The 26,144-nt window shown below is 36.7% G+C and overlaps 4 protein-coding genes across 4 annotated transcripts in view; all 4 read right to left on the minus strand.

The window, feature by feature from the left end:
• The window catches only part of hoxd3a (homeobox D3a), a 15,849-nt gene extending 5,060 nt beyond the window's left edge, over nt 1-10,789 (minus strand). Inside the window, exon 1 of the mRNA XM_016445435.1 lies at nt 10,735-10,789. The gene's annotated coding sequence lies outside the window, so the exon portion shown is untranslated. The remainder of the gene's footprint in view (nt 1-10,734) is intronic.
• Nucleotides 7,503-9,046, minus strand: hoxd4a (homeobox D4a). The gene is made up of 2 exons (XM_016445436.1): nt 8,516-9,046; nt 7,503-8,114 (listed from the first exon to the last, which is right to left on the minus strand). Exons 1-2 carry the CDS (start codon nt 8,982-8,984, stop codon nt 7,813-7,815), a joined length of 771 nt encoding a protein of 256 aa, XP_016300922.1. The 5' UTR covers nt 8,985-9,046; the 3' UTR covers nt 7,503-7,812.
• A 9,054-nt stretch (nt 10,790-19,843) lies between the features above and the next one.
• Nucleotides 19,844-21,360, minus strand: hoxd9a (homeobox D9a). The gene is made up of 2 exons (XM_016445403.1): nt 20,752-21,360; nt 19,844-20,467 (listed from the first exon to the last, which is right to left on the minus strand). Exons 1-2 carry the CDS (start codon nt 21,290-21,292, stop codon nt 20,226-20,228), a joined length of 783 nt encoding a protein of 260 aa, XP_016300889.1. The 5' UTR covers nt 21,293-21,360; the 3' UTR covers nt 19,844-20,225.
• Nucleotides 21,361-23,277: 1,917 nt separating this feature from the next.
• Nucleotides 23,278-25,973, minus strand: hoxd10a (homeobox D10a). Its single transcript, XM_016445404.1, has 2 exons — nt 24,630-25,973; nt 23,278-23,908 (listed from the first exon to the last, which is right to left on the minus strand). Exons 1-2 carry the CDS (start codon nt 25,348-25,350, stop codon nt 23,634-23,636), a joined length of 996 nt encoding a protein of 331 aa, XP_016300890.1. The 5' UTR covers nt 25,351-25,973; the 3' UTR covers nt 23,278-23,633.
• Between the last annotated feature and the right edge of the window lie 171 nt (nt 25,974-26,144).

Raw genomic sequence — 26,144 nt, forward strand, 5'->3', positions numbered from 1 at the left:
TATATATATATAACTTTAGGCCCTAGTATTTTAAATTCTATATTGGAAATAATGTGTACAAAATGCGAGGAAGCTTCAACTTATTTAGCAGATATCGCACAATGCAGAAGAATGCAATTACAGAACTTAATGTTTTGTGAAATATAGGCTATAAGAATTCATAACTGTATATAAATAATCAAAATACGCATAACCAAAAACCTGTTATTAATCTTAATATCATTCAATTGCAAAACGGGCTTAGAACATAAAATTAAAAAAAGAAAGAAAAAAGGAAATGTAATTATTTACGGCAATAGTTTAGAAATCATATTACGTCTTAAAACCTAATTATAAACCACCATATTAGTTTAGATTTCAAACATCTATTTTGCCTTTGCATAGTATGCTTTTGCTTCCTTTGAAAAAAACAATCTACTTCGTATCTTAATTTATTTTTAATTAATTTTGACTCTTTAATTGCATGCGAAATATGATTTAATATGATTTGAACATTGATGCAATGTTATTTTTTGAGTGGTAGAATCTTAGTAATTTGGACTAAATCGAAATCAGAGAGACTGAAATTATTTGAATTTATGGGAACATGTATGTTTAAAAGAATAGCCTACCCTAACCCACATATGTCATGTCTAACATTGCTTTGACTATAACACAAATTAAAGTGATTAACGATCTCACAATGTATGACACAGATGTTTTATACTGTGTATGGCCAACTCCAGAAGGCTACCAGAATATGTAAAATAAAACATCTACAATAAACTCTAATATTCTATGACTGAAATCACCTTACATGCTAACCATCTAAAATAGTCAAGGTTGCGCAAATTTGTAAACTAGTCTCAGTTTTTGTCTTCAAATCGCACTTGCTTAGTTGGTAGGCGACGACATTAATAAAGATCAGCTGCTTTGAATGGAATAAATCATATCTTTACGACGGCCTAATGTAAACCCACGCTTAAAGGTTACGTTTTGCCATGCAATTGCTTACCTGTGATGTCAATTTATTATATAGCCGTGCTTCTTTAGTCTCAATATCTCTCAGTTCGGCTGCTCGGATATATCCTTCACCCTTTGTCTATAGACAGTACTGTCTTAAAACTGATCTTGCGCTTTTCCAGGCATTTCCATACACCAATGCAGACAGTATTCCCGAAAGAATGGGAGCCACTCACTCAGCTACCAATAAAAAAGCCAAGAAGGTCTTCTTATTCCAAAACGAAATATTACTAGCAATCAACTTCCCATTTGAAAAACAGTAAACGTTTTACAGAGGCAGGCTCGCCGAATGAGTCAACATTAGTAGGCTATATTTCGGAAACCTTATCATGACAAATAAAGGCGCTGCCTTAAAATACAAGCATATTTGTTCACGTGATCCGGATCGCAGATTGTCCTAATTGAGACTGCTACTCCAACCAGCTTCACCTCACAAATACATTTTAAAAGGGTTTTAGGAGCAGTCAAAGCTGTAGCTGAGAGGGGGAAAAAAACTGACATAAGCGATTTTACACAAAGAGATGCTGGCCAAAATATTTAGCACTCATAAGCCTTTTGGGTGACCTTTGGCTTCCTCTCCAATAACTCACTGATTAATGAACAACGGACGGAAGGGACTTAAGTCACAATGCAATCCACACCACACAACTTTTTCACCGGTGATTTTAAAACCAAGCGAGAGCCTGAAGACTAGATTTTAATCCTCATCCTACTAGACAGATGACCTGTTCTGTGCCTCTCTGAAAATCCTTTCGAAATCATGAGACGAGGACAACAACATTGAAAAAGGCTATGGGATTTAACATAGTATTAATATCATTGTTTTTTGGTGATGGACCGCTACCTTGGCAAAAGTACCGGTAACAAGAGAATGTACGTAGCCAGTATTTTCAACTTGTGTGTCATGTTCAAAGTCTTAATGGGATAAATGTAGCGAACAGTTCAGCCGAACACTGTCTGCCTTTATTAGGCAACAGTGTTTTCGCCCACGCACTCCCACGCTGTACAATCATTTTGCACAAGAACTCGCTCCTTCCTCAGCCACTGTATCGGAGTGTATCATTAAGACAAAAGCTACATTGCTATTTATTATGGATTTGAAACCCAGGCATAATAAAATAATAATAAAAACAAACGTTCAAATGAAGCAAAAAAGAAATAAAAATAGTTCTAGCACTGCATTGTCTTTATTTGAAAGACAAATAACTGGACAATCTGTGAAACATTTGATTTTGTTTTCTTCACACCCCAATGTCTCACTGAATATCTTCACCTTTTTATTCATTTTCTTTTTACATTTAACGCAGTGTAATAGGCCTGTGGATTAGACCGTTGTTGAAAGCAACATCGTTATGAATTTTTAGTTTTATTTAAAATGAAGATGATCAGGTATATATTTGTTCCCTTTTGCTCGCTGTTTAGAACATAAATCCGTTTATTATAGGCTACACGAAACCACTGAAATATTGTTTGACTTTTATGGTTTAGGCAATGACAGCAATGTATGACCTCCTCAACCAAAGAGATTCATCAAAATCATCCCAAATTCTATATTGTTCTTCTCAAAAAGCAAGAGTGTGTATTGATCAATATGCAAGCATGAAATGAAAAATTAAGTATGCAGTGTCTAGATTTTTACTAGTTGTGCATTAAAATACTTCTTTTTTACATTCTATGTTTTCCAATTGCTTCTAAAATACATACAGATTCTGTGACCCTACGCTTTTTTTTACCCATAAGATAGAATTTGAGAGGTTAAATGCAAGTCGGTTTTGTAATATGCAATCTGAGTTCGAATGCTTGTTCAATGGTTGTGCTGCATGGATATGTAGCCGGATGGTAAGATGGAGATGAAACGGTTGGGAACGCGGCCGAGCGCAGGATTGTCCTGAGGAGAGGATGCGAGTCGTCTCCCCTTGCAGCATATGTTCACGGGCTAATAAAAGTGAAAGATTTACAGTCCACGCCCGGCCCCCAACAGCCTCTCACCCTTTCAGGAATTACTGAGCATGATTTACAACGATGCAGATCACCGTCATCCCTCTCCAACAGTTCACAGCACTTTATGGATAGATCCACGATCATAACGCTCCATTACTAAACGAGTGGGTATTGTGGGGTTTTTGACATCAATGAAATGTATTGTTTTTGGATCGATGCCATTTTTTCTCTCTGTGTGTGTGTACTAGGCTACTTATGCTGTTTTGTTGGTGTTGTTGTTTTTGCTTTAATTGTTGTAGAATTGTCAGGATCCAACATGCATTAATTCAGGCAATGCTTCACGTCAATAACTGTGATGATTTTCCAGATAGACCTCTACAATGAATTCTAGCATGTGTCCTTTTTATCTAACCAAACACATAAGTCTCCGCAAATAGTCTCCACTAAATCGGGAAAGAACAGCATCTCTGACGGATTATAAATCACAAAGAGGCCTTCGTTAAAGCCCTGGCGGCTAAGCAATAAACACTATCGTACTGTACTTCACATCTTTCATACACAAATGCATCAATATAACATTACATTACATGAGAAAATAATTACCGTAAAGTCTGCCTTCAATGCTTTAAAAATAAAAGTAGTGCTACTCCACATTTTTTATTATTATTGATACAGGTTTGGATTGGGAGCGCTTCATGCTGAGGCTCTTTAAGCAAAAAAAAAAAAAAAAAACATTCCAGTAGTAAAAATCCAAACTGCTACTTAAAAAAGGAATCACAATGAGCCTGAAGTTGTTTCAGTCTGTCCGCGAAGAAAACCGAATCAAAGGACGCTATTTTTCAAAATTCTGACAGATATGTTTGTTCGCTGTCTCAGTGCAAATATTAATCTTAAATGTTTACCTACCGATGCTCCATTGGCTGAAAAGCTGTACGAGTGTGCAGGTTGCGGTGGGGTGAGGTACAGGACCGTTTGGATATTATTTTCTTGGATCTCTTCAGTTTTCAAGTCTGATAGAGTCCTCGCGATTAATGACGACGCCGTGTTTCTAGGGGACGTGCTGCATTAATTATTTAGACAATCACGTGGTCAAACAAAAAAGATATAGAACGGAACCACATACCGAATTCTATCTTGGGATGTCGACAGCGCAGTTTGATTTATCTTAACAGGCTGTCTCGACGGGCGAAGACATTTTCAACGAACAGCTGGAAATCAAAAATGGCCGTTTGAGAAGCATTGTGAGAGCGGCGGTAGGCTAGCAGTCGGTGCAGTGTCATTGCAAATGGAACTGCCTATGGCTCTCATTTATTCTGTTCGGACATCCAGGTCAATATTCAGAAAGCCTTACTGAAAGCAAAGACAATGGAGCGATCCCCTGCATGGCGTGTCTTCACTAGGCACAAGGCTTATTAAACAAAAATAGATATTTGGAATGTTTTATATATGCTGCTTGACACACATATACACACACACGAACATATCAACATATAAATTATATATATATATATATATATATATATATATATTTGTACACACACACACAGACACATACATTTGTATAGTCTGTACACTATTGACCATGCATATGCAATATATAAATCCCTTTTTCAGAAAAAAATAATTGCTGTAAAAAATGCTATCAGAGAACTACTCCACATGCATGTTTGTAAGGTAGATGTTTGTAGATGTTTCTCCTGAAATTAACTTTACATTGTGTCCTCCTTGAAGGTGTGTATTGCTTTTCTTATACTCTCTCTCTCTCTCTCTCTGATTATGATAGAAGTGGCTTTTATTGACATAAAAAGTCTTTACATTGCCACAGCATTGGTAACATTAAATTACAGACACACATTTACAGACATTTACTTACAAATAATTTAAAAAGTTGATAAAATTATTAGTACTATTATTTTGTCTCTCACACACACGTTTAGTTAGCTATCTAAATGGGGACATGTTTTTTATATACAGCTAGTTATAAATACTATAACCTAACACTAACAGAAAACTTTAGGCATTTGTACAATTTAAAAAGCCTCTATTTACTATTTTCATACAGGCCTACTGCTTTTACAAACGAGAACGTCTCCAAACGGAGGTTTTGAGGGATTTTGTGATGTTAACTTCACTTCAGGGTACATATTTGTCACCCAAAATATGGTACACACACACACACACACACACCGCAAGCACAAACATTTTAAGTGCTGATGGACAACAATTTTAGGCATTGAGAACAAAAGCAAGAAAAGAATCAAAACAAAGAGAAAGTTGTGTAATATTTAAATGACATAAACTCTGTTGTTATTTAGCAGTGTTATTTAGCATAGTAATGATCGCTTACAACTCTCTGTATTTTTAATAAATACACGGATACCAAAATGGATATCTTCAAGTTTGTCAATAATGCTTTGACTTGACATTTTTCATGATGAAGCGAAACACCTAGAGGTTTATTTATGGATTCTAGTTTCACAATTATCGTAATCAGTGGGCAGCTGCAGCATAACCATGGTTTAAATGTGCAGGACTCGGGCAGAAACTGATAAAGCACGCTACAAATTCTAAAAAGTCACACGGTATGGCAAATAATCACCGTGTAAGGCAAGCAAATATTAATACAGACCAAAATTTCGTGCTGTTTTTTTTTTCTTCATTCTTTCTTTTAAAAAAGCACCCCCTACTCCACACGAACACATTTTTGGTGCATCTGTGCGCAAAAGCGTCTTAGAGAACTGACTGAAGGTCCATCAGGTCAGGAGTGTAGAGGTCAGTGCTCGTTGCTCAAAAGCGTCTAATGCAACAGAAACTGTGTCCTCTGGATGAACCTGCCCGCAAGGCTTTTGTTGAACTTCTGTAAAAATACCTTTTCATGCTCTCAACGTGAAGGCTTCTGTGTGAAGACTCCTTCGCAATGCATGTATGCCTCGTGTTTTTGTTTAAGGAGACAAAGACACCACAATGATAGCAGAGCGTCTAAGTTTAATCACTGTTGGAAAACCATTTCAGATTTAACACCAATTCCTTTTCAAAAATAACATAATGTGTATGAAAGTGCTCGATAAAACGTGTTTTTCCTATCTCAAGAGTTTGTTTTCAACACAATATGACGCAGTTTGAGTGAAACCTCTCTGCATATTATTTATTTAATTACTGCAAAATATGCCTGTAGAAAATATGCACAATATACAGAAATATATACATATATTTAAGAACTTAAAAACTCAAAACTGAATTCGAAAATTATTGAACGGATACTTACGTTCACGTAGAACATAAAGCTTTTTAACATATTTAATAAATAGAAGGTTCAAACATATTGAGGGCTAAACGTGTATCTAAAATGCAAAATAAAAGGCTGCTTTTCAAGAATTTCAGGCAACATCTGGAAGACAGAAATACTGATTCTGCAATTGTAGCTATATTGTTTACAAAGATATCGGGCGGGAGCTTCAGTGTGAAGACTCCTTCGCAATGCATGTATGCCTCGTGTTTTTGTTTAAGGAGACAAAGACACCACAATGATAGCAGAGCGTCTAAGTTTAATCACTGTTGGAAAACCATTTCAGATTTAACACCAATTCCTTTTCAAAAATAACATAATGTGTATGAAAGTGCTCGATAAAACGTGTTTTTCCTATCTCAAGAGTTTGTTTTCAACACAATATGACGCAGTTTGAGTGAAACCTCTCTGCATATTATTTATTTAATTACTGCAAAATATGCCTGTAGAAAATATGCACAATATACAGAAATATATACATATATTTAAGAACTTAAAAACTCAAAACGGAATTCGAAAATTATTGAACGGATACTTACGTTCACGTAGAACATAAAGCTTTTTAACATATTTAATAAATAGAAGGTTCAAACATATTGAGGGCTAAACGTGTATCTAAAATGCAAAATAAAAGGCTGCTTTTCAAGAATTTCAGGCAACATCTGGAAGACAGAAATACTGATTCTGCAATTGTAGCTATATTGTTTACAAAGATATCGGGCGGGATTTATAGTGGAGTATAACGCATGGAATATTCGTGTCAAAAAGAGACATTTTTTTCTCTGTTAAATAGGACATTTTTAAAAGCTGCAATAAACAAATGTAAAACGTCTATAACGAAATTCTTAAGAAATTACATGAACATGATACAATTCCATGACCGACATATAGTCTTTTAGAAAGTAAACCATTAATGAGGCGCGCACAATAAACGAGGTTGAGAAGGACATTTCTTCAGTTTTTCAGTCTACAAATAAATAATTTCCCAGGCAACGATTTTTTCCCCCTTAGTATTAACTAATCTTATTTAGTTTTTATTACTTGCACCCAGTCGACTTTAGTACAAAAAACACCTAAGACATTCGTAATTTATTATATGCTGGACATTACTTACTTAAGTTCTCTTTAATGATTAAGTTAGGATAAATTGACTCGCCATAGGCGTAAACTTGCCATAATGCTTTTAAAAAGAGGGAACGGGTGATATACAGAGATTTAAAAAATGGTGTAAATAGGGTCACTAAAACGATCCATGCTCTGAAACAAAATTGGCAAGTTTGTGTAAAATAGCGTGAGCTTTATAACGTTTTACTGTACCTCGTGGTGACATGTGAATCATCATTCGATGCCTCATATCCTCTTTGCCTCAGTTACAAAGGGTTACAATACTGTAAATATCGAAATTTGGGATTTTAATGCATAGCAGCTTTTACGGTGCATTTAGTCATGGTGTGTGCTTCTGGTTCTCGGTTTTTGGCACTTGTAACCAACTTGTCATGATTTGCTACCATGCAATGTCAAATGAAGCATTGTCTATTACATACAGTTCATCTGTAAATCTGGCGGGAGGGAGAGATATCCACTTATAAAGTTGTAATCTCTGTCTGGCTGTCCTTCTGAGCGTGTTGTGCATGCTGATTTCCAGCTGACGCCGATCTTCCTTTCGTGTTAGGAAGTTTGTGATCCTTTTTCCATTTCATTCTTCTGTTCTGAAACCAGATTTTAATCTGTCGCTCAGAGAGACAGAGGGTATGCGCGATTTCAATGCGACGCCGTCTTGTTAGATACCTGTTAAAATGAAACTCCTTTTCTAGTTCGAGAACTTGCTGTCTTGTGTAGGCTGTCCGAGAACGCTTGGGTTCGGGTCCTGTGTAATCCGGATTCACTGAGAAAGACAAAAACACACTTATGTTTAAAAAACAAAAAACAAAGAACCTGACCATTCGCTTCCTAATGCTTGAACTTTTACAAAAAAATACCCACTTGCTCGAATTTGATCCAACAAATATTCTGCACTGGAATAATTTCAGTTTCGGTAAATTTATTTCAAACTTTACCTATGCTAAATTATTCAGTTCAAAGCTTTAGGCCAAGTGGACTCTCAGGATTGCAATAGTGTCCAACAGAGCTAGCGGCCTATTTCCTAAGCAATAAAAATTTATGGCTGGTGTAATTGGCGGCCCCTTCAGAGGAACCCATAAATATTTCACTGAATGATTTTAACTGTGACTAAAACAGCAGAATAGGGCTGGCCTACAAGCAGACAGCTAAGAGAGTTAATCTTACCCGTAGTAACGTGCACTTTCTTCATCCATGGATAAACTACAGCAGGCTGCTTGGCTGGTATCCCGTTCTGGCTCTTTGTGTTTTGTTGTTGTCCACAAGTCCTCGGCCCGGATATCTGGACCGCAGGACACTGCTCTGTCTGTGCGGGATAAGGGCTAGGGTGGCTGTCTTTATCCTGCACATGACCCCGCGGCTGCACCGACGAGCCCTGGACAGTGTTACAACTGTAAGGCTGTTCAGAGTAGTTTGACCGTGAATAGATTCCGGGATGCTGGAAATCAGTGTCCTGCGACGGACTGTAGTAGCGTGGGCTCTGTTCAGGTATATAGCTGTTCTGAGAATATTCCTCACAAGGAGGAAATTTTGGATCCACATACTTGGAGTTCACCATGTACGAACTCATGGCCATTAATTTCTGAAGGTAGGAAATACTAATTTTTCTCGAGTTGTCTTTTTTTCCTCCCTCCATAAAGCCCTCCTACTTGCTGTCAACTGAATAAAGTTAGGTTACCATGTGACCAGCTCGGCCAATCGAGGTGGAGGGACTTCATCAACCGAGAAGAAGCTGTGCACACCTAGTAGTTGATTTCACAAACTTCACATTATCTCTCAATTAGGACGGTAACAATATAATATAAAAATTGGATTGATTTAATACCCGATCTGTGATGAAAAAAAAAAAGATAAATTCTGTTTGTGTATTGAGACCCAGTTGGCAATGCTCTCCATCATCACATGGGAGGATCCCTGCTTACTACACATTTCATGATATCATATAAAAACATGAATGTGCATCACATATATGTGTATGTGGCCCATTTGGTAAATTAATATTCAACCAAGCTAAATCAAACCCAACACAGGGATTTTGACTGGTAAAAACAAAACAAGACAAAAGATAAAAAACGGCCCAAGGCACAAAAAGAGTCACATAAAGCCAGCAGACAATTGATGGAGACCGTCTTTGTCATGTAGAGGTCACGCAGAAGTTACTGGAGTCTCATCATTCCAGCGCTTCTCATCCTTTCAGCTCGCTGTATAGAGCGCCCTGGTTCGCCAATCAATAATCAAACGCCACATAAAAGAGAATAGCCACTTGGCAGTTCATAAGGTAAGACTAGGGAGCAATGGATGTGCAAAGTTTGTTAACATTTTTACAAAATATTGTTCACGTTAATTTTTGCTCTCTGTCCTGTCTCTCACTCAGATTTCAACGCTATAAACGGTTAAAAATGTTGACTTGTTTTAGGGAAAACAGGAAGAAGCTCAGTACAAAGCACCACCACGTAGACCACCAGAGGCAATGTTGACACAACTGATCAAAGCATTTCATGACAGTTCACGTAATCAGAATCATATAAACATATTATGCAATTATGCAATTATATGCTTATCATTTCATATTCTCCAGTTTGAAAGTGGTCCTTCGTTGCCAGATGCCGTTTTCCAAAGCACTTATTAGCAATTTGCATGTATTGCCCGTACATTAGATGGCAAAAAAAAGCATTCAGAACACACAAAGTTTTACTCGAAGTTCTTGCATCGACCATATACTCCCCTAGAATCGAATCTGTGACTGTCATCTTTTTCACACAAATTCGGTTCTACAGGGTATATATAGACGACGACATGTATTCGCTCAACAGACAAAACGCCTTCGAAAAAAAAAAAAATTCTTTATACATTGAATTCGTTACTGCAACCGTTCTAAAAGTGTCCTATTACGTATAATTCATTTTCAATATTACACTAAAGTTATATTTTAAAACAAGGTTCAGTGATTTTTAACACTCTTTTGATAATACAGTTGTTTAACAGGGGGAAAAATCTCCAAATAGAGGCCCCTAGCTCAATTTCTCAGACCTTGAGCACTGCGCTCAAATTTATGTAATAAATGGTGACTAATCACACTAATAAAAATGATCTAATTCTATAGGCCTATCGCTATACAACACATTATTATATACATCCAGGTATAGGATTGGAGGCTTTTGTGCTAAATTCTACTCACTGAGAGATGCTGTCATCATGGCAGTCAAATTGATCAGGTGGCCTCAAAATCGTGTGCTGTTTGGATACTGTGAAGAAGCATATAAAGGAAGGCTAAAGGTCTAGAGGTCAAGCCGAATCATTTACAACACACATCACAAAGTTTCATTATTTTTTGCAAGGCGACAGCGGTAGCGGAAAAGGCGGAAAGTTCATGGATAATACATGACCTCCTCTCTGATAACCAGCTCCTGTGGTCCTTCGCTCCCGGTCACCAGAGCAAAGCTGCCCCAAAACCTTGGATCTATTAAAAATGTAAGAATCAAAACTCTCAGTATTTAAAACATATTTACCAATACTTGTCGTTGCATCTAAATTTGGTTAACAAGACGTTTTCTTTAATTTATTTTCCTATATAGGAATTTAGCATTATTTTCTTAAAAAAAAAAAAACAAAAAAAAAATCTTATGAATTTCCATTCAGATACCAAATACATAGCTTGATTAATTTGACCAGCTGTATCTTAACTGTTTAACTGTGTTAGAGCATGATGCTTTTACGGGTGATCATAGCTTTTTAGATTTAAGATAAATAATAATAGTTTCGAAATTCTGCAGGCCATCTATTCTTGATATTAGATTTTTTTTTTTTTAAATATCTATCTTAATTAGTTTTTGTATGTTATATACTTACCAAGCGTAGCTAGACAGTGTACCTTTTTAATACGTGTATTTATTTATTTATTGTTAGACAGCGTGACCCGTGTTTCACCTTGCTTTGCGACTTGTTCAGGCGGGTCAAAGCCGAGTTACTGATGAACAAAAGAATGAGACAGCCACCAATTGTAGTGACCTCTGATTTTAAATGAAAATATCTCCTGTTGCATTTCTTTTTTATATATATTTAATTCGCATGTACATAGGGGTTTCTGTGGTATGAACCGTGTTATTATTTTAACCCCCGACTTAAATCAAGTTGGAAATTATTTTTGTGTATGCAGAATTGACAGTCATTCTTTAATAATCGACATTTTTATAATTTAATTCTTTTTTTTTAATATGTTTGACTCACAAGATAATTAGCCCATGATTTGGCAATCATCGAATGAAATATCTGATCTTTCTCAAACGCTTTGGTTCAAAATATCTGGATTACTCTTTATAGAATGCACAGATATAGTTTAACTGATTAATGTTTAATTTAAAATTTTAGCAAATCAAAACTCTCAATCATTATTTAAATGAAATGGTATAGTTGGATACAACTAAATTATGTATTTTTTGTTTACCTTTATAACATGCACATCAAATTGGACATCTTTGCTATTGTTAACTCAGACCATTTATTTCAGGCTTTAACGAAAAGGACTTTTGTTCTTTTGTGTTGTTCTCAATAATCTAAACAGCCACTTATTCAGGAAAAAAAAAAAATGAACACAAAGTATAGATGGTTTAGGGCCAGAACGACCGTTTCTTTTGCTTGGGGGCGCTAGAGAGCTGGTCAATAAAAACCAGAAACCCTGCTTGTTACAAAGTTCAGTAATATGTCATGAAAGCGCGAGCATCGACTAAATGCTGTTTTCGTTTAGCCATATTTCTCTCTAAAAATAAACAGTAGGCTACACTATTTTATCACAATGGAGCGCACTGCACAACAGGTGTAAATACGTAGCGATAATTTGCAGGTCTAATGCAAAAATAAAACAAATAAAAAAATAGGTTTGGTCGTATTTTTAAATATGCGGTAATCAAAGACAGCTCTCGATATAGGCCTATGTGTATTTCGCACTTGGAATCCAACAACATAATAATTAACAAATAATTAGAAAGTAAAGAAATATAATTTTGCCCTCGTTGTATCGAAAATGTGCATTTTAACTTAGGCTATATAATAATAATAATAATAATAATTGAATTCGTGTATACAAGTTAAGCCCCTGAAGAGCGACGGAAAGCATCTTTCAAAACGCGGCGCCACAACTTCACCAAAACCGGACTACTGCATAACATTTACGTCACCTCCATTACAACCTGTTTTTTTCTCTCCATAGTTATCCAACCACTCAAAACTGTGCACAACAACACAAGAGGAGATCACAGAAACAAATCAGCGCTGGCTTGGAGGCTGACTATATGAAACCACCCTAAACATTATGGCACAATTCAACCACGCACAAGTTCAGTGACACGAACTGAGGACAAGCTTACCTCCAGAAGCAGGAGTATCACTTAAAGCGTATCGACAAGTTTGTATATCCATGATCAAAACAAGCGTGGAGCCTCTTTGCTCTGCAGCGATACTGGGATCGTTTCTAAACTGTCTGAACGACCTTTCTAATATACAATGTGAATTATATTTTGGCTTGTCAACTCCCTGGCCATAAAACAAAGTTTAATGGTATCACGTGCTTCCCTACAGCCATTCATGACAGCGCGCGGGTGCCATAAATAATCCTGAAAGTTGCACTTATTCAATAATGGCGATTACTCTGATCTCAGGAGGAAATAAAGACACAGGGTTCAATTCGCATTCAGTGCACTCGGAGGGGAAAAAACTACGCTGTCGAAAACCAGAGATTATTTCTTGTATCTTAGTAGACTAATGTCTGCGATATAGGCTATTTTGGCAAATACTTTTTGTAGTTCTTATCCAAGTAGTATTAGTCGGTGTAGTAGGCAATTTCTTTTTTTTTTAAAGGGAAAAAAGCATTGCTTAAGTTGGCACGTTATTTTGCCACAGTTCACTCAAGGATAAATTAGGTGTTTTAGAACATCTCTGATGTGTGAACTAATGGGAGATTTTTTCTGACTGTAAATTCAAGGTTAAAGAAATACTCATAATGCATTCCTAGTGAAAGAGAGGGGGAAAAAACACACATTAGCACCATATATGGCGAGCTGTCGACTTATGTAAAATGGCCATTGCGAAAGTTTCTGTGCACTGAGTAAAAAAAAAAAAAAAAAAGGTAAAAAAAAATATACAAAATAAATATAAAATATAAATACCTATAAAATATAAATACCTAGGCTATAAAAGTAGCATTTTACTGGTAAGATAAATTTTCTCACCTCAGAGTTTGTTTGTTTTTTAATCCAGCCAGATGAATATAAAGTCAACTGATTAGTCGATTGATAACCTAATTCAAAATATTTTACTGCTCATTCAAGGGGTGAGTGTTTCGAGATTTTCCAACTCACTTGGATATTTTAATACTATTTGTTGCTAATATTTTGGATAGTTATAGCCTATGATTGTAATGTTGAAACTATTAAAATGTGAACCAACTTTTGTTTGTAAACCAGCAGTGAACAAATTATGAGACGTGAAATTGAATAGGCTAAATAACAATCAGTAATTAAATAAAATATGAAATAATTCCGACTATTCTCGCGCAGAACCTGAAAGTATTGTTTTTGTTTCTAAGAATTTGCATTTCTATCAGTTAATAAGAGAACTGTGTGACTGTTGTATCACATGACTGCGACAACCAATCACAGTTACAGGAAATGACCTCGAGGACAAAGATGCAGATAGCGGGCAAGCAAGTCCCAGAGTGTTAGACAACAGCACCGCCTGCCGACCAAAGCAGACGCTGCCTAGGTGTTCTGTACATGGCAAACGCACCTCGTTATGGAACAGATATTTTTTGCTTAGCTGCTCATACAGAAATAGTGCATTGAACAACTACAAGAAGTGCTTGCATAACTATTTTACATGAATACTTTGAATATAATCACTATTCAAATCAATACACAATACAGCTTAGGCCTACATTAGGCAATACACATTTGCACATGCACAGTTGTGCTTTTTTTTTTAAAGAATATTTAATGTAATGTGATCTGGTTTGTGAAAAGGCAACACAGAAAATAACACTGTATATTGGTTACAAAAGATACATCAACGACAATGCGCATCGCATGATTATCAACCGATGAAACTAATTTAAACTATCCTACGAGAATTGCACGTACAGTTCCAGTTTAATATTATAACAGATTCTTTGCTAGCATTTCAAGTTTGTAATGCATTAAAAAAAACTGATATGAAGTGCGTTCTAAAGTAATTGAATTTAATGTGTAGGCCTAGATGAGTGGGTAGGCCTATTGCTCTGGTTTCGGTTATCTCGTTTGTAGGCTCCTCTCGCTTCTTTTGCCGCATTGCAGTGAGGTTGTAAATACCTCTGCAGCGGCCTGTCAGCTGACTGTGAAATACTGTCTTTGTTCCGCAGACCCTGTCTCCCTTCCCAAAAAAACTGCGCCATTCTCGCCATTAAGGGAGGCATACATTAAAACACACAACAACTGCACCTCCACAATTTTACAGACTTTCAGAATCTCTCTATTTCTCCACATTTTTCATAAATGCTGTGAATGCTATTTTCATCCAGCAATTAAAGCTAGATAAATAATAGCGAATATTTGAATCAATTTGAAATTGCTGTAAATAATTGTTTTTATGCACAGTATGTAATATATAACTATATATTTATTGCGATTTTTACATTTTAATGTTGACACTTATTTTATTTTTCCAATTTAGGCTATATATATATATATATATACATATATATACAAATTGGCAAAAATAAAATAAGTGATAAGTGTCAACATTAAAAGTAAAAATTACAAGAAAGGATTGAACCGGTCATAAGATTAACTGATGAACAATCATCATTTGAAAGTTTACATAAGGTTTTGTTGTTAATTTTAGAATGTTTGAAGATTTGCTTCTTGATTCTTTGAACGACGTAAATAGTAGCACAACAACTACTGTTAATAATAATACTAATATCAGTTATTTTGAATTGAGGATGTTTTCATAAAGGTTCGAATTGTTCATATTCAAGGCTGTGAGTCAAATCAAGCATTTCTGTCAAATGATTAAAATTAAGATCTAGTAAAGTTAGGCCAACATTTAAAAAAAAGCACATTACCCTAAAATATAACAAGCCGTTTTAAAGGAGCATAGCTTTTAGTAGAATCCAAAAGGGAGATTTCAACATTTACTATTTGATTGCTCTTTTAAATGCACAAACAAAGAATACTCTTTTTTTAAGTTTTTTTTTTATTATAATTTTTTTCATCAGCCTGCCTATGCTGCTGTCACAATCTGAAATTATTATCGCAACCCAAAAACCTGCTGGTAGTTTCTGACTATGCTATGACGATGCATATTGTCCAGCATGTTCAATCTAACAAAATACAAACTTACCAAACAAAGCCCTGTAATCCATGTTTTTCCTCCTGCGCTGCTGGTGAATATTATGAAGCTTCTTTCAAATCAGTCGTCCAGTACTGTATTGCTTGCTCTGTTTAGAAATGCTACTCAGTAGCACCCATAGCATCTGACAACATACGTAATCGGTAACGCACGTTACCAAAGCCTTGAGTTTGTCTTCTCGATCTCTGACACAGATAGCAGTACACAGCAAAATTACATATTTAAAAATATTTGAGCACACTGTGTATTTTGGATTTGGAGCCTTTAGCCACAGAATGTAGTTGAAAAATCGCTTGGGAAATCAGGAAAAGGGGTCATGAAGATGTTTGCGTCTTGCACATGACCAGTGGCATCCAATGACCGACGAAATAGGCTCATAAAAAGATCTATTACAAAGCTGTAAATTGTCTTCTAACAAAAAGGAATCTGGGCTGCCGCAAAGCCTCTAGTATTTTGCGCATAATGACTGAGCCAGCTGCACTTCCTCAGCAACGAAAATACAGTCACAGACATCTGCTGAAAGTGTGTGTGTGTGTGTGTGTGTGAGAGAGATAGTAAAAGAGAGGGAGTGAGAGAGAGACAGAGAGAGAAATTGTAAAGACACGCTAAAATGTTCTTAATCTGTGTTGTTTTGTAAGTATAAAATATGTAAAATAATTAAATTAGTTTAAGTTCAGTTAAGACCTACCTAGAAACTGACATAATTTTATCTATTAGCCTAGAAAAGTAAGCACCGGCGATCAATAAAGAATTGTAGCTATATGTAATAATTACTTAAAATACCGTAATGCTCACAATGCATAATATTAGAAAACGCGCTAGCTAAATTTGTAGGCTAATACTTTTATTTAAACTGAATAATGGTACTTTATCATTATTTATACATATATTTTATAAACGACAGTCGAAATACACAGTTCTGAATATGGTTCTCACAATCAACAGAGCATCGATTATAAATTTGTTATTTAGAAATGGGAGAATTTTGGAAAGTAATCATCTGTCGGCGTTTAAAATGTAGGCTAAACACATTTGCCTGTGTTTCTGTTTGTGTCAAAAGCACTGGTACGAATGATCAGTTCTGCGGCTGGAGGTGTCAGAAGAGCTGTAGACGCCAGATTAACATACAGAAAACCTGATTTTATATATTTTGACTGTGCAAAACTGTTAATACGTAATGACTTTAAAATTAATAACATTCATTATTCATGTTTAAACTGCTACTTTAAAATCAAATAACACTCAATTTTTTGTTCTAAATTTATTTGACAGTAAATTCATTGTTATTTAAAGAAATCGAAGCTTCATGCGTTTTTTCTGGATATATCAGTTAAAAGCTGCAGGTTGTTGTTTTTTTTTTAACGCGGGCTTATTACCTTTGCTTGTAGTCACCATGTTTTATTTATTGCGTATCACTTCAGGAAAAAATATAATGTTTGCGTGCATATACGTGCTTCTGAAAAAAACTAAATTAAAAACAAAAATGGATAAATAAATAAATTATAATAAACAACAATAAATAAATACCTCTCGGGGTACAAGGCATAGGCTATTCCCTTTTTTCTGACTAATTTAATTCAAGGTTCGAATAAAGGGGGGTATGGAGAGGTAGGGGGTAACGGGAACGCCTTTATAGTCAAAGGGAAGCTACAGTAATCTGAAAACAGATTTTATGCCCGACAACCTTGAAGTCTCATCCAAGGGAACATCTGAGACGGAGGCGAGCGCTGATTTAGGCACCCTGGTTCCGAGCCAGTATTACTACCGGTCGATTTACAGGCTCGGTATTGTAGCGACCCGGCCTCTCGCAGTGTCGTAAAGACCCGCTGTCTTTGAAAGTTATCGTGTGCGTAAAATTTACAGCGGTCGCAGTGACACGTAATTCCACCAGGATTCGACTGATAACTGGCGCTCCGTGTCGCAGATTTCCAAAGCAGATAACATTATTGCATCAGTGCTGGCCGTCGCCATAAGCCTTCTCATGCCTACCGTTCAGCATTTTGTGGAAATGTTGATCCGCAGGAGAGGATACTTCGTCCAGTGTGTAATGTGAAGTGTCGACAAAGTGAGAACTCATTGGTGCGTGTGCGTAAAATTTAGAGCGGTCGCAGTGACACGTAATTCCACCAGGATTCGACTGATAACTGGCGCTCCGTGTCGCAGATTTCCAAAGCAGATAACATTATTGCATCAGTGCTGGCCGTCGCCATAAGCCTTCTCATGCCTACCGTTCAGCATTTTGTGGAAATGTTGATCCGCAGGAGAGGATACTTCGTCCAGTGTGTAATGTGAAGTGTCGACAAAGTGAGAACTCATTGGTGGTGTCAGATCGTTACTTATTAATGCCAGTGGAATCAGATATGATTGAGAGCTGCTGTTATTGAATGGTGTATTTGGTGAACAGGCCCACAGCCAAATTCTGCAGTCAGGGTGCTACAGCATGCCTCAAAACACGTTTGCTTTTAGTTATAGATCACATGACAGACAGGGAGGGAGAGGACGGAAAGGAAAATTAGATTACGTGTATTTTTTGCTCTTTTCTAGCGTCGTTTGGAGTCAGCAAAATGCTTGTTCGGCGTATACTGCGTTTACATTGCATTTACATGTATTCATTTACTACTACTATTCATAATAATACTACTACTACTACTACTACCACTAGCCTACTATACTACTACTACTACTTCTACTATTACTACTACTACTACTAATAATAATAATAATAATAATAATACTAATAATTAAAGTGTTATTTTGTTGAAACATTGAATTATCAGCAATTATTTTCACAGATCAGCTATGCCATCTAGTGGCAATAATGTGTACCCCTGTTTAATCTTGCATTCTTTGAAAATTGCAGGATGCATTCGTTTCTTTTTTGCAGTCACGTTCCCAGGCATTTAAATATATTTTGAAGTCTATTTGTTCAGAATCTAAAATGGGTGTTGCAACGAATGCATGCCTGACATTAGCTACCTAGCTTGTCGTAAGTATTTAACTGGCTGTTATGGCGACCTTTTTCTAAAATGAAAACATTCCTGTTGCATTTTGTTGTAGTAACGCCCCAAAAGATTGTGAGCTTTAAGGTTTGTAGAGTGGAGCATTTTCCGAATAAACGTGACTTTCAGTGTACTGGGGGGTCGATGTTGCTTTAGTCTCACCATCAATACATCGACCAGACGCCCCGTAGAAAAGTGTCTACGTTTTTGTGTGCAAGTAACAGACACAAAGGACCAGTGAGGTTAGTTTCAAAGAGAAGAGCAATTACAGTCGTATACCATAAACTCATTTAGACCAGACGTCTAGCTCGTTCTATAGCTTTATTGGACCCAGTTTCTTCCTGCTCTAAAGCAATTATTGGTACAGGTTTGACGATAAATTGGGGTTTTTTGCAACACCTTTTTAGCAATATTGCCTAACAATGAATCTGTATTTTGTGTTCAGCATGAAACAAAATTAGTCTTGTCGCAGGTCATAGCAACATAAAATCGTATTGCTGTTATTTAAAAGGTCTGTACATACAGTAGTGTGCAGTCGAAATTGCCATTTATTTATAAAACATGGTCTAAAAAAGGGAACATTTTTACAGTAGGTGCACGAGTAGAGTATTTAACAAAGCTTGTCTACACCCAAATTCACTATACAGCACTGAAGACAAGCTTCACTGTGAAAAATAAAACGAAATTGAAAAAAAGAGAAATAAAACAGACTAAAAAGTTCGATTTTCTTATCTAATGTAGACCATATTGATGCATCTACCACACCAGCAAGAGCTCAAACTAGAAATACACTAGTTTAGAAAAGAGATATTAGAAATATGAGATTGTACATAATGTCCAATTTTAAAAAAAGACAGAAATTAAAGGCACAGCTGAAGACAAGCTTCACTGTGAAAAATAAAACGAAATTGAAAAAAAAAAGAAATAAAACAGACTAAAAAGTTCGATTTTCTTATCTAATTTATACCATATTGATGCATCTACCACACCAGCAAGAGCTCAAACTAGAAATACACTAGTTTAGAAAAGAGATATTAGAAATATGAGATTGTACATAATGTCCAATTTTAAAAAAAGACAGAAATTAAAGGCACAGTAAATTATTACATGTGGCTGCATGAAGGCGAAGAGCGGGGTTTGCATGCATTATGGGCAGATTTAAAGATCAGCTCATTAAGAACTGTTCAGATCACGACCCATATCCTAAGTTCCTATAAGACATTTTTGTGGTAGGATTTTTATGAGTAAGGATAAGTAACTTCGGAATTTTACGAAACTGAATTCTCCGATCCTGAATGAACTAAACCATGGTGCTGGGAAACAGATTTTAAGCCAAATATAACTACTTTAGAATTTGTGGAATATTCATTCATTTATATATAAACAGAAGATATGCCATTTGAATAAGTACAAAGGGAAGAAAACAATTGTATCCTAAACCAAGCATATTACAGGAACGCGCATTAGCTTTTGAGCTGAAGCACATTGTTCACTGTTCACTAAGGATCTTTGCTGCTCCTCTCTCGGTTCATCTTCTTCATTTTCATTCTTCTGTTCTGAAACCAGATTTTAACCTGCCGCTCTGTTAAATTCAGGATTCGTGCAACTTCATAACGACGATCCCTCGTTAAATACATGTTATAAAGGAACTCCTTCTCTAATTCAAGAGTCTGATATTTTGTGTAAGGGCAACGTTTCTTTCTTGTTGATCTCGCATGGATCCAGTTTGCTGCAGGGTTGCCTGAAAGAAAAAACACGTAAATAAGCTTTACGTCCACAATTGATTAGATCACTCATGACAATATCAAAGGGAGCTTTGCCTTATGTATGAAATTAAAATACTGTGTAGTGAGTGTGAATGCAACTATTTTTATTTGTTATATATATATATATATATAGCATTCTCACAGACGAAGGTAATATTTCGGCCCGTGGTAAGAGCTCGGACACTTTTATAGGTTTGTAAAACCTCCAGTTTAGGACAGTTGGAAGGTTGTAAATCAAGGGGCAATTAATTTTACTTACTTGGGTCAAGTTGTTGTTGTTGTTTTTCGTCTTTAGGTTCACTGTGACTCGAAATATCATTTGCACCCGTTTCTTCAGTCGCTTTGTCTACGCTCTCGGATACAGCGCTGCAGCTAAACTCGGGAACCACCGGCGTCTCCGTTTCAAACGCCGCGCTTTCAGTCCTTTTCGAGGGTAAACTTTCAGTCTTTGTGCCGCTGTGCCGACTGCTGGAGGGGAGCCCCGATAGAGAGATATGGTTTGAGACTGGTTCTATCCAGGAGCGCACGTATCTGTTGTCTGAAAGATGGGTCTGGTGGACGTATGGATGGTAAATTCCGGACACAGCAGCAGTAGATGGTTGATGAACCGAGGTCCAGGACGCAGGGAACACGGCTGACTTGGGAGCGAAGCTGCACGACGAGAAGTCCGCATTTTCCCCCACACCTGACGGCCTCACAGTGTGTGGGCCCTGGACATAACGCGCTCCGTACACATCCTCCGTGTCGTGACCCATAATAGAGTCCACATAATAGCTGCTGAGAGCTGAACTAGTCGACATTTTTGGATCCCGTCGAGCTCATATAAAACGTTACTCTGTTTCAGAAACCTTGCCTCTGAACAATCATAGTATTTTTGCTGCCTTCATCTCCAGTGATTGGTTACATGAATCACGTGATCATATTTACTAATACAGAGAGTAAATCAGTCCGCTGATAACGGTATGTTTGATTTGTACTCTTAAAAAATAAAATAAGATAAGAAATTATTTTCATTTTAACTTAGCTGTAGTGGTATTCTGCATTCAACCTGTTTTAGACCACGATTGTTTTTTTAACAAGATCATATTAATGCATCCATTTATTTCAGTGCCAGCCCTCACCATTGATAGCTTAGCAAACGATTCCAGCAGCGTAAAATCTTGCAAAATTTCGTCATAAGATATGTCATACTCTAGCCTTGTAAAGTATTTTATAGAGTACCGAGTTACAAGTCCTCGTAAAATAAATGTAATAACATGCTATAAGACAACGAACCACCACAGCCTTACAGATTCTCATATTTTATAAACGGTCCTCGCTGCTTTAGTTTTAAGATCTGCAATTCAGTTGTTGTAAGTTTGATACTGACTGTAAGATGTTGTAAGATTGACACAGGAAAGTAATATTTGTGTATATTTTTTGGTACTTATTGAAAAGCGAGTCATGGTATTTTATGTGTATCAATAAAAATTTTATGAGGTGCATTTGATTATGTATTAATGTTCCCTTCATAAAAAGACTCTTGGCATTTCAAAGTGTCTTGACCCACGTGTCTGTCATTAAATAATAATAATAATAATAAATATGGGAATATTCTCGTCTTTTTAGATAATACACGTCGAGCACGGATGGTGGCGACGACTATGTGGAATGACTGATGGCAATAAAGCGGATGTTGCTACGTCACATTGCAATAAAATAGCAAAAAGGTTCAAGACCGATTAGATAATTTGTGTAAAGAGAGGTTAAACGCAATTCATTGCATATGTCTTCCTTATTTGGGAAAATAATCTGAGTGAGAAAACAATGTGGTAAAATGTTATTTGTCGACAAGTTGTCACTGAGAGCTCAACTGTTACAGTTTTGGTCGAAATTATAATCTGCGTTCACATCTGTGCATGGTCACACACTTGAACGCATCTGACCGTGTGCCTATAGAGACGTGTGGCATTGTGTTTGTTTGTATGCACATTAGAGAGTGAGTGGTCAATGCTATAGAAAGAAAAATGCAGAGCATTAATATAAGTGTTATACTTGTGGAAAGATAAGATACGAAAATAAGTATCTGGTCCCTTTTAAACAAAAATTTGACCAAATCAAGTTGAAGTTTGATCCATGTATTTTAGAGTTACATTTTCGTAAATTTTCTGATTTATTTTCTGGGCATACAGGAATTAAGAAAACTTGCTGTTTTGTTTGTCACTGACGTCCGTAAGTCACTTTTTTATTTATTTATTTTAATTTAAAGAATTAACAAATGCAAAGCAAGTTAGTATTCCATGGCTTTTTCGTCGATCAAAACATTTAAACTGTTTTGGGCCTTTTCATAACAATTGGACTAAAAAAATATAAAGTACAAAAAATAAATGTAGAAAATGACACACATTCAGGCTCAAACATGGACTGTATTTTAACATAAGATCATATTTTAAATGACTTTATTTTGCCCACATATTTAACAAAGGGTTTTTAATTAGCGGGTTGTACAGTGTTTTCTTGTGCGTGTGTGTGTTTGTGTGTGTGTGTGTGTGTGTGTGTGTGTGTGTGTGTGTGTTTGAGGGTAGTATTGGGGAATGTAATATGGTCCTGATTAAACTGTGGTTTAGAAACGTTTTTATACAAATTTTACAACAAAAACATATTATTATCACATAATGAATTTATTAGTCCACTGACCACATGCCACAAACATGCACTGATACAGACATATTTAAACATCTATTATACAGAAACCTTTATACGTAATTATTTCAGTTGAATGTAGGTTTTCACTGGAGAAAGAATGGGTACCCTTTACTTTCAAATGTGCTTTAATGTCCTTTTTTTAGCGCAAATGTTTCTGCGACATTTTTGCTCTGTCCCCGCTGAAATGAAGCCGCTCGTTTCTATCTTATTATATAAGTTAAGACCTAACACCAGTTTTATACCCTGTGAAACATACTGAAATACACAAGGCTTCACATTTCAAATGCAATGAAAGATGTAGCAACAAATGACAAAGATTTAGCAACGATCACAACATTGGAACGTGAAAGTAGCCAAAACAATGCACACCGCCCTCATGTCAACATTATACAGGAGAACACAGATGGACCGAAACGGGGAGGGAGGTAAGTTTTTGAAATGCTCTTGTTTTCATGCTCACGAAAAAGTGAGATTGGATGTGAGTTCACGAATACGATTTTCTCTACTCATCTTCTTAAGTTTCATCCTGCGGTTTTGGAACCAGATTTTCACTTGTCTGTCAGTGAGGTTGACGCATTTGCTTATCTCTAGACGGCGCTCCCGAGTCAGGTACATGTTGAATAAAAATTCTTTTTCTAATTCCAAGGTCTGGTGTTTTGTGTAGGGACATCTTTTTTTCCTTCCACTCTTCGCGGTTAACCAGTTGCTCGTCGGTGTGTCGTTTTTAGATTCTGCAAAACAAAAACACACAGTGAACCAACAGCAAAACAAAAAGGGAAATCAAGACACTTTTTTGCATGAAAAAAATAGAAAGCGTATGCTTGTTATAACAGTTATCATAATTAAATCTATGCCTACAGTTCATTAGAATTAACGTAGCCTACTGAGTCTAAATAATAGCCCATGTGGCCTCGTTTGGACTTTCAGCACACAATGACAAGTGTTGACTACAGCGTACTTTTACTGAATTGTTGTTGTTATTATTATAATTTTTCTTTTTTCAGTTAACAATAAGTTTTATTAAGCTAAATTACTCCTTATAACCAATGCACTTTTTATACAGGCAATTTTTGTATTTAACTACCAGAAATATGATTTTGCCAAGCTATAGCCTACTAACCATGTTGCAGTTAGTAACAAATAAATGGCAATGAATGGTTCCTACATTCAAAGTACATTCATTTTCGTGCTGAATGGATAAAGCTGCAAACACATTTCACCGAGACTCTGCTGCTAACATTGAGCAAAGATTGTGAAGTCACTTGCAACAAAAGGTATTTGATGTTAACGCGCCCTCGCAGCGCTGTTTCCTGTTAAGGCTTTTACTGCAACCTGAGTAAGACTCCCATTAAACATTACGACTTTCGGGTTGTTTGTGTTTTATATTGGGTTTTATGATGCCGGAGCGTTCGCATTACACCAAGACGCGATTAATCCGTTTATTGTACCCACCTTTGCCTTCCCTGTGTGGCAATGCAGGGCTGGAGACAGACGCCTCAGTTGAGCAATTCTTCTCCTCCAGCGTGCTGACTTTGGGCTCTGGACTCTGCGCCGGGGAAGAGCTCCTTGTGTCCCGATCGTGCGTAAGCTTCTTTTCCACCTCGACAAAGGGCGTTGACTGCGCCTTTGGAGTCACCCTGTTCAGCTTCATTAACGTAGTGTTCGGGCTCATCGTCTCGCTGTCATAGTCCGGGTTTTTCGCCGTCGCATAAGTTTGACTTAGTCTAAAATAGCCAGGGACCGGAATCTCGGGACTATCAACGGAACATGTTTCGGGAATCAGGTTGGAGTACGCGGGTATCTCGGACGAACTGACCTTTGCTCTCTTGTCGGAGTACATACAACAGTTAGTTTCTTCTTTTATGCTTTGTGAAAATGTGCAGGTGGACATCTGGTTGAGCGGTTGCTCTAATCGGCAGGACCTGCTTGGATCTGCCCAGTTATCTGTTTGAGGTATGTACGAGTGGACGTTCATGCCCATGTTTTGGTGGTTTACTTCCCCCCGTTTGCCAAGAGACGGCAGGAGTCCACAGGTTTGCATTCCATAGGTTCCCATTTCTGCAGTGGCTGGCATGTACATGTTACTGCTGGAATAAAAATCTGTTCTGCATGCGCCAATCAAGGAATCTACCAAAAACGTGTTTGCAGCAGGAGAGCTGTTGGGAAAGGACATTTTGGAGAGTATTTTTGTTTAAGAAGCAGAGAAGTGTCCTCTGTAAACTGACATATCTAGCAAAACAATCCCTGTATAACCCAAAGAGTCTCTCTGCAACCACATGACACTCTCACCAATGAAATTTGAAAATGGCCTTGAGACGCAGGCTCTTCCCCATCACGTGGGCGCACTGACACGGTTTGAAGTTTTAGACGTGGTCAACAGCGACACCTAGAACAAGGACTTGAAATTGGTTCCAAGACGGTCAAAATAACATTGCTAAATCCATTATCAGAATACCATATACAATTAAGACAAAATGTGACGAAATTGGACTAATATATCTACTGCTAAAGTGCAAGGACCAGGAAAATAAATGACAGCATTCAACACAGCCTACTTTGTATTCCTTTTAACTCCAATTCAAGGTCAAGACAAGAAATGTCGGCAGACACCGCAGAAGGAATTTCTCGTAGTTCCCATTTTCAGCAGGCAAAATGCAGAGAACAATGCAGAACAAAATGCGGCGGCGGACGTGGGCCTAAACACCGCTAACTGGATTAAGGGTGAAAAGCAACACTGTGATTTCATATTTTCTTTGTTTGATTTTATCATCTATATTCTAATCTGCCTGTTTGCTGTCAGACCGTTTTATCGTACGCAAAGAAAATTAAAATGTGATTACTATATAATAATTCGTGTAATACCATGTTTGTTGTCTGCTGTTATTTTCTAAATTAAATAAAATAAACATTGTACTTGTTAAATCAGAATTATATGTTAGCCAGACAGTGTATTTTATCACGTTATCA

Source organism: Sinocyclocheilus anshuiensis, unplaced genomic scaffold (assembly GCF_001515605.1).
Source record: "Sinocyclocheilus anshuiensis isolate Anshui unplaced genomic scaffold, SAMN03320099.WGS_v1.1 scaffold355, whole genome shotgun sequence".
Lineage (NCBI taxonomy): Eukaryota > Metazoa > Chordata > Actinopteri > Cypriniformes > Cyprinidae > Sinocyclocheilus > Sinocyclocheilus anshuiensis.

What these genes read in the sequence shown, in the direction of transcription:
- hoxd4a (XM_016445436.1), bottom strand. Translation starts at nt 8,984, where the DNA reads ATGGAGGGAGGAAAAAAAGACAACTCGAGAAAAATTAGTATTTCCTAC. An exon ending in GAAAGTGCACGTTACTACGG is followed by an intron (nt 8,115 to 8,515) that starts GTAAGATTAACT and finishes TGTCTTTCTCAG; the next exon opens with TGAATCCGGATTACACAGGA.
- hoxd10a (XM_016445404.1), bottom strand. Translation starts at nt 25,350, where the DNA reads ATGTCCTTTCCCAACAGCTCTCCTGCTGCAAACACGTTTTTGGTAGAT. An exon ending in GCCACACAGGGAAGGCAAAG is followed by an intron (nt 23,909 to 24,629) that starts GTGGGTACAATA and finishes TTTGTTTTGCAG; the next exon opens with AATCTAAAAACGACACACCG.
- hoxd9a (XM_016445403.1), bottom strand. Translation starts at nt 21,292, where the DNA reads ATGTCGACTAGTTCAGCTCTCAGCAGCTATTATGTGGACTCTATTATG. An exon ending in ACAACAACAACTTGACCCAA is followed by an intron (nt 20,468 to 20,751) that starts GTAAGTAAAATT and finishes TTTTTCTTTCAG; the next exon opens with GCAACCCTGCAGCAAACTGG.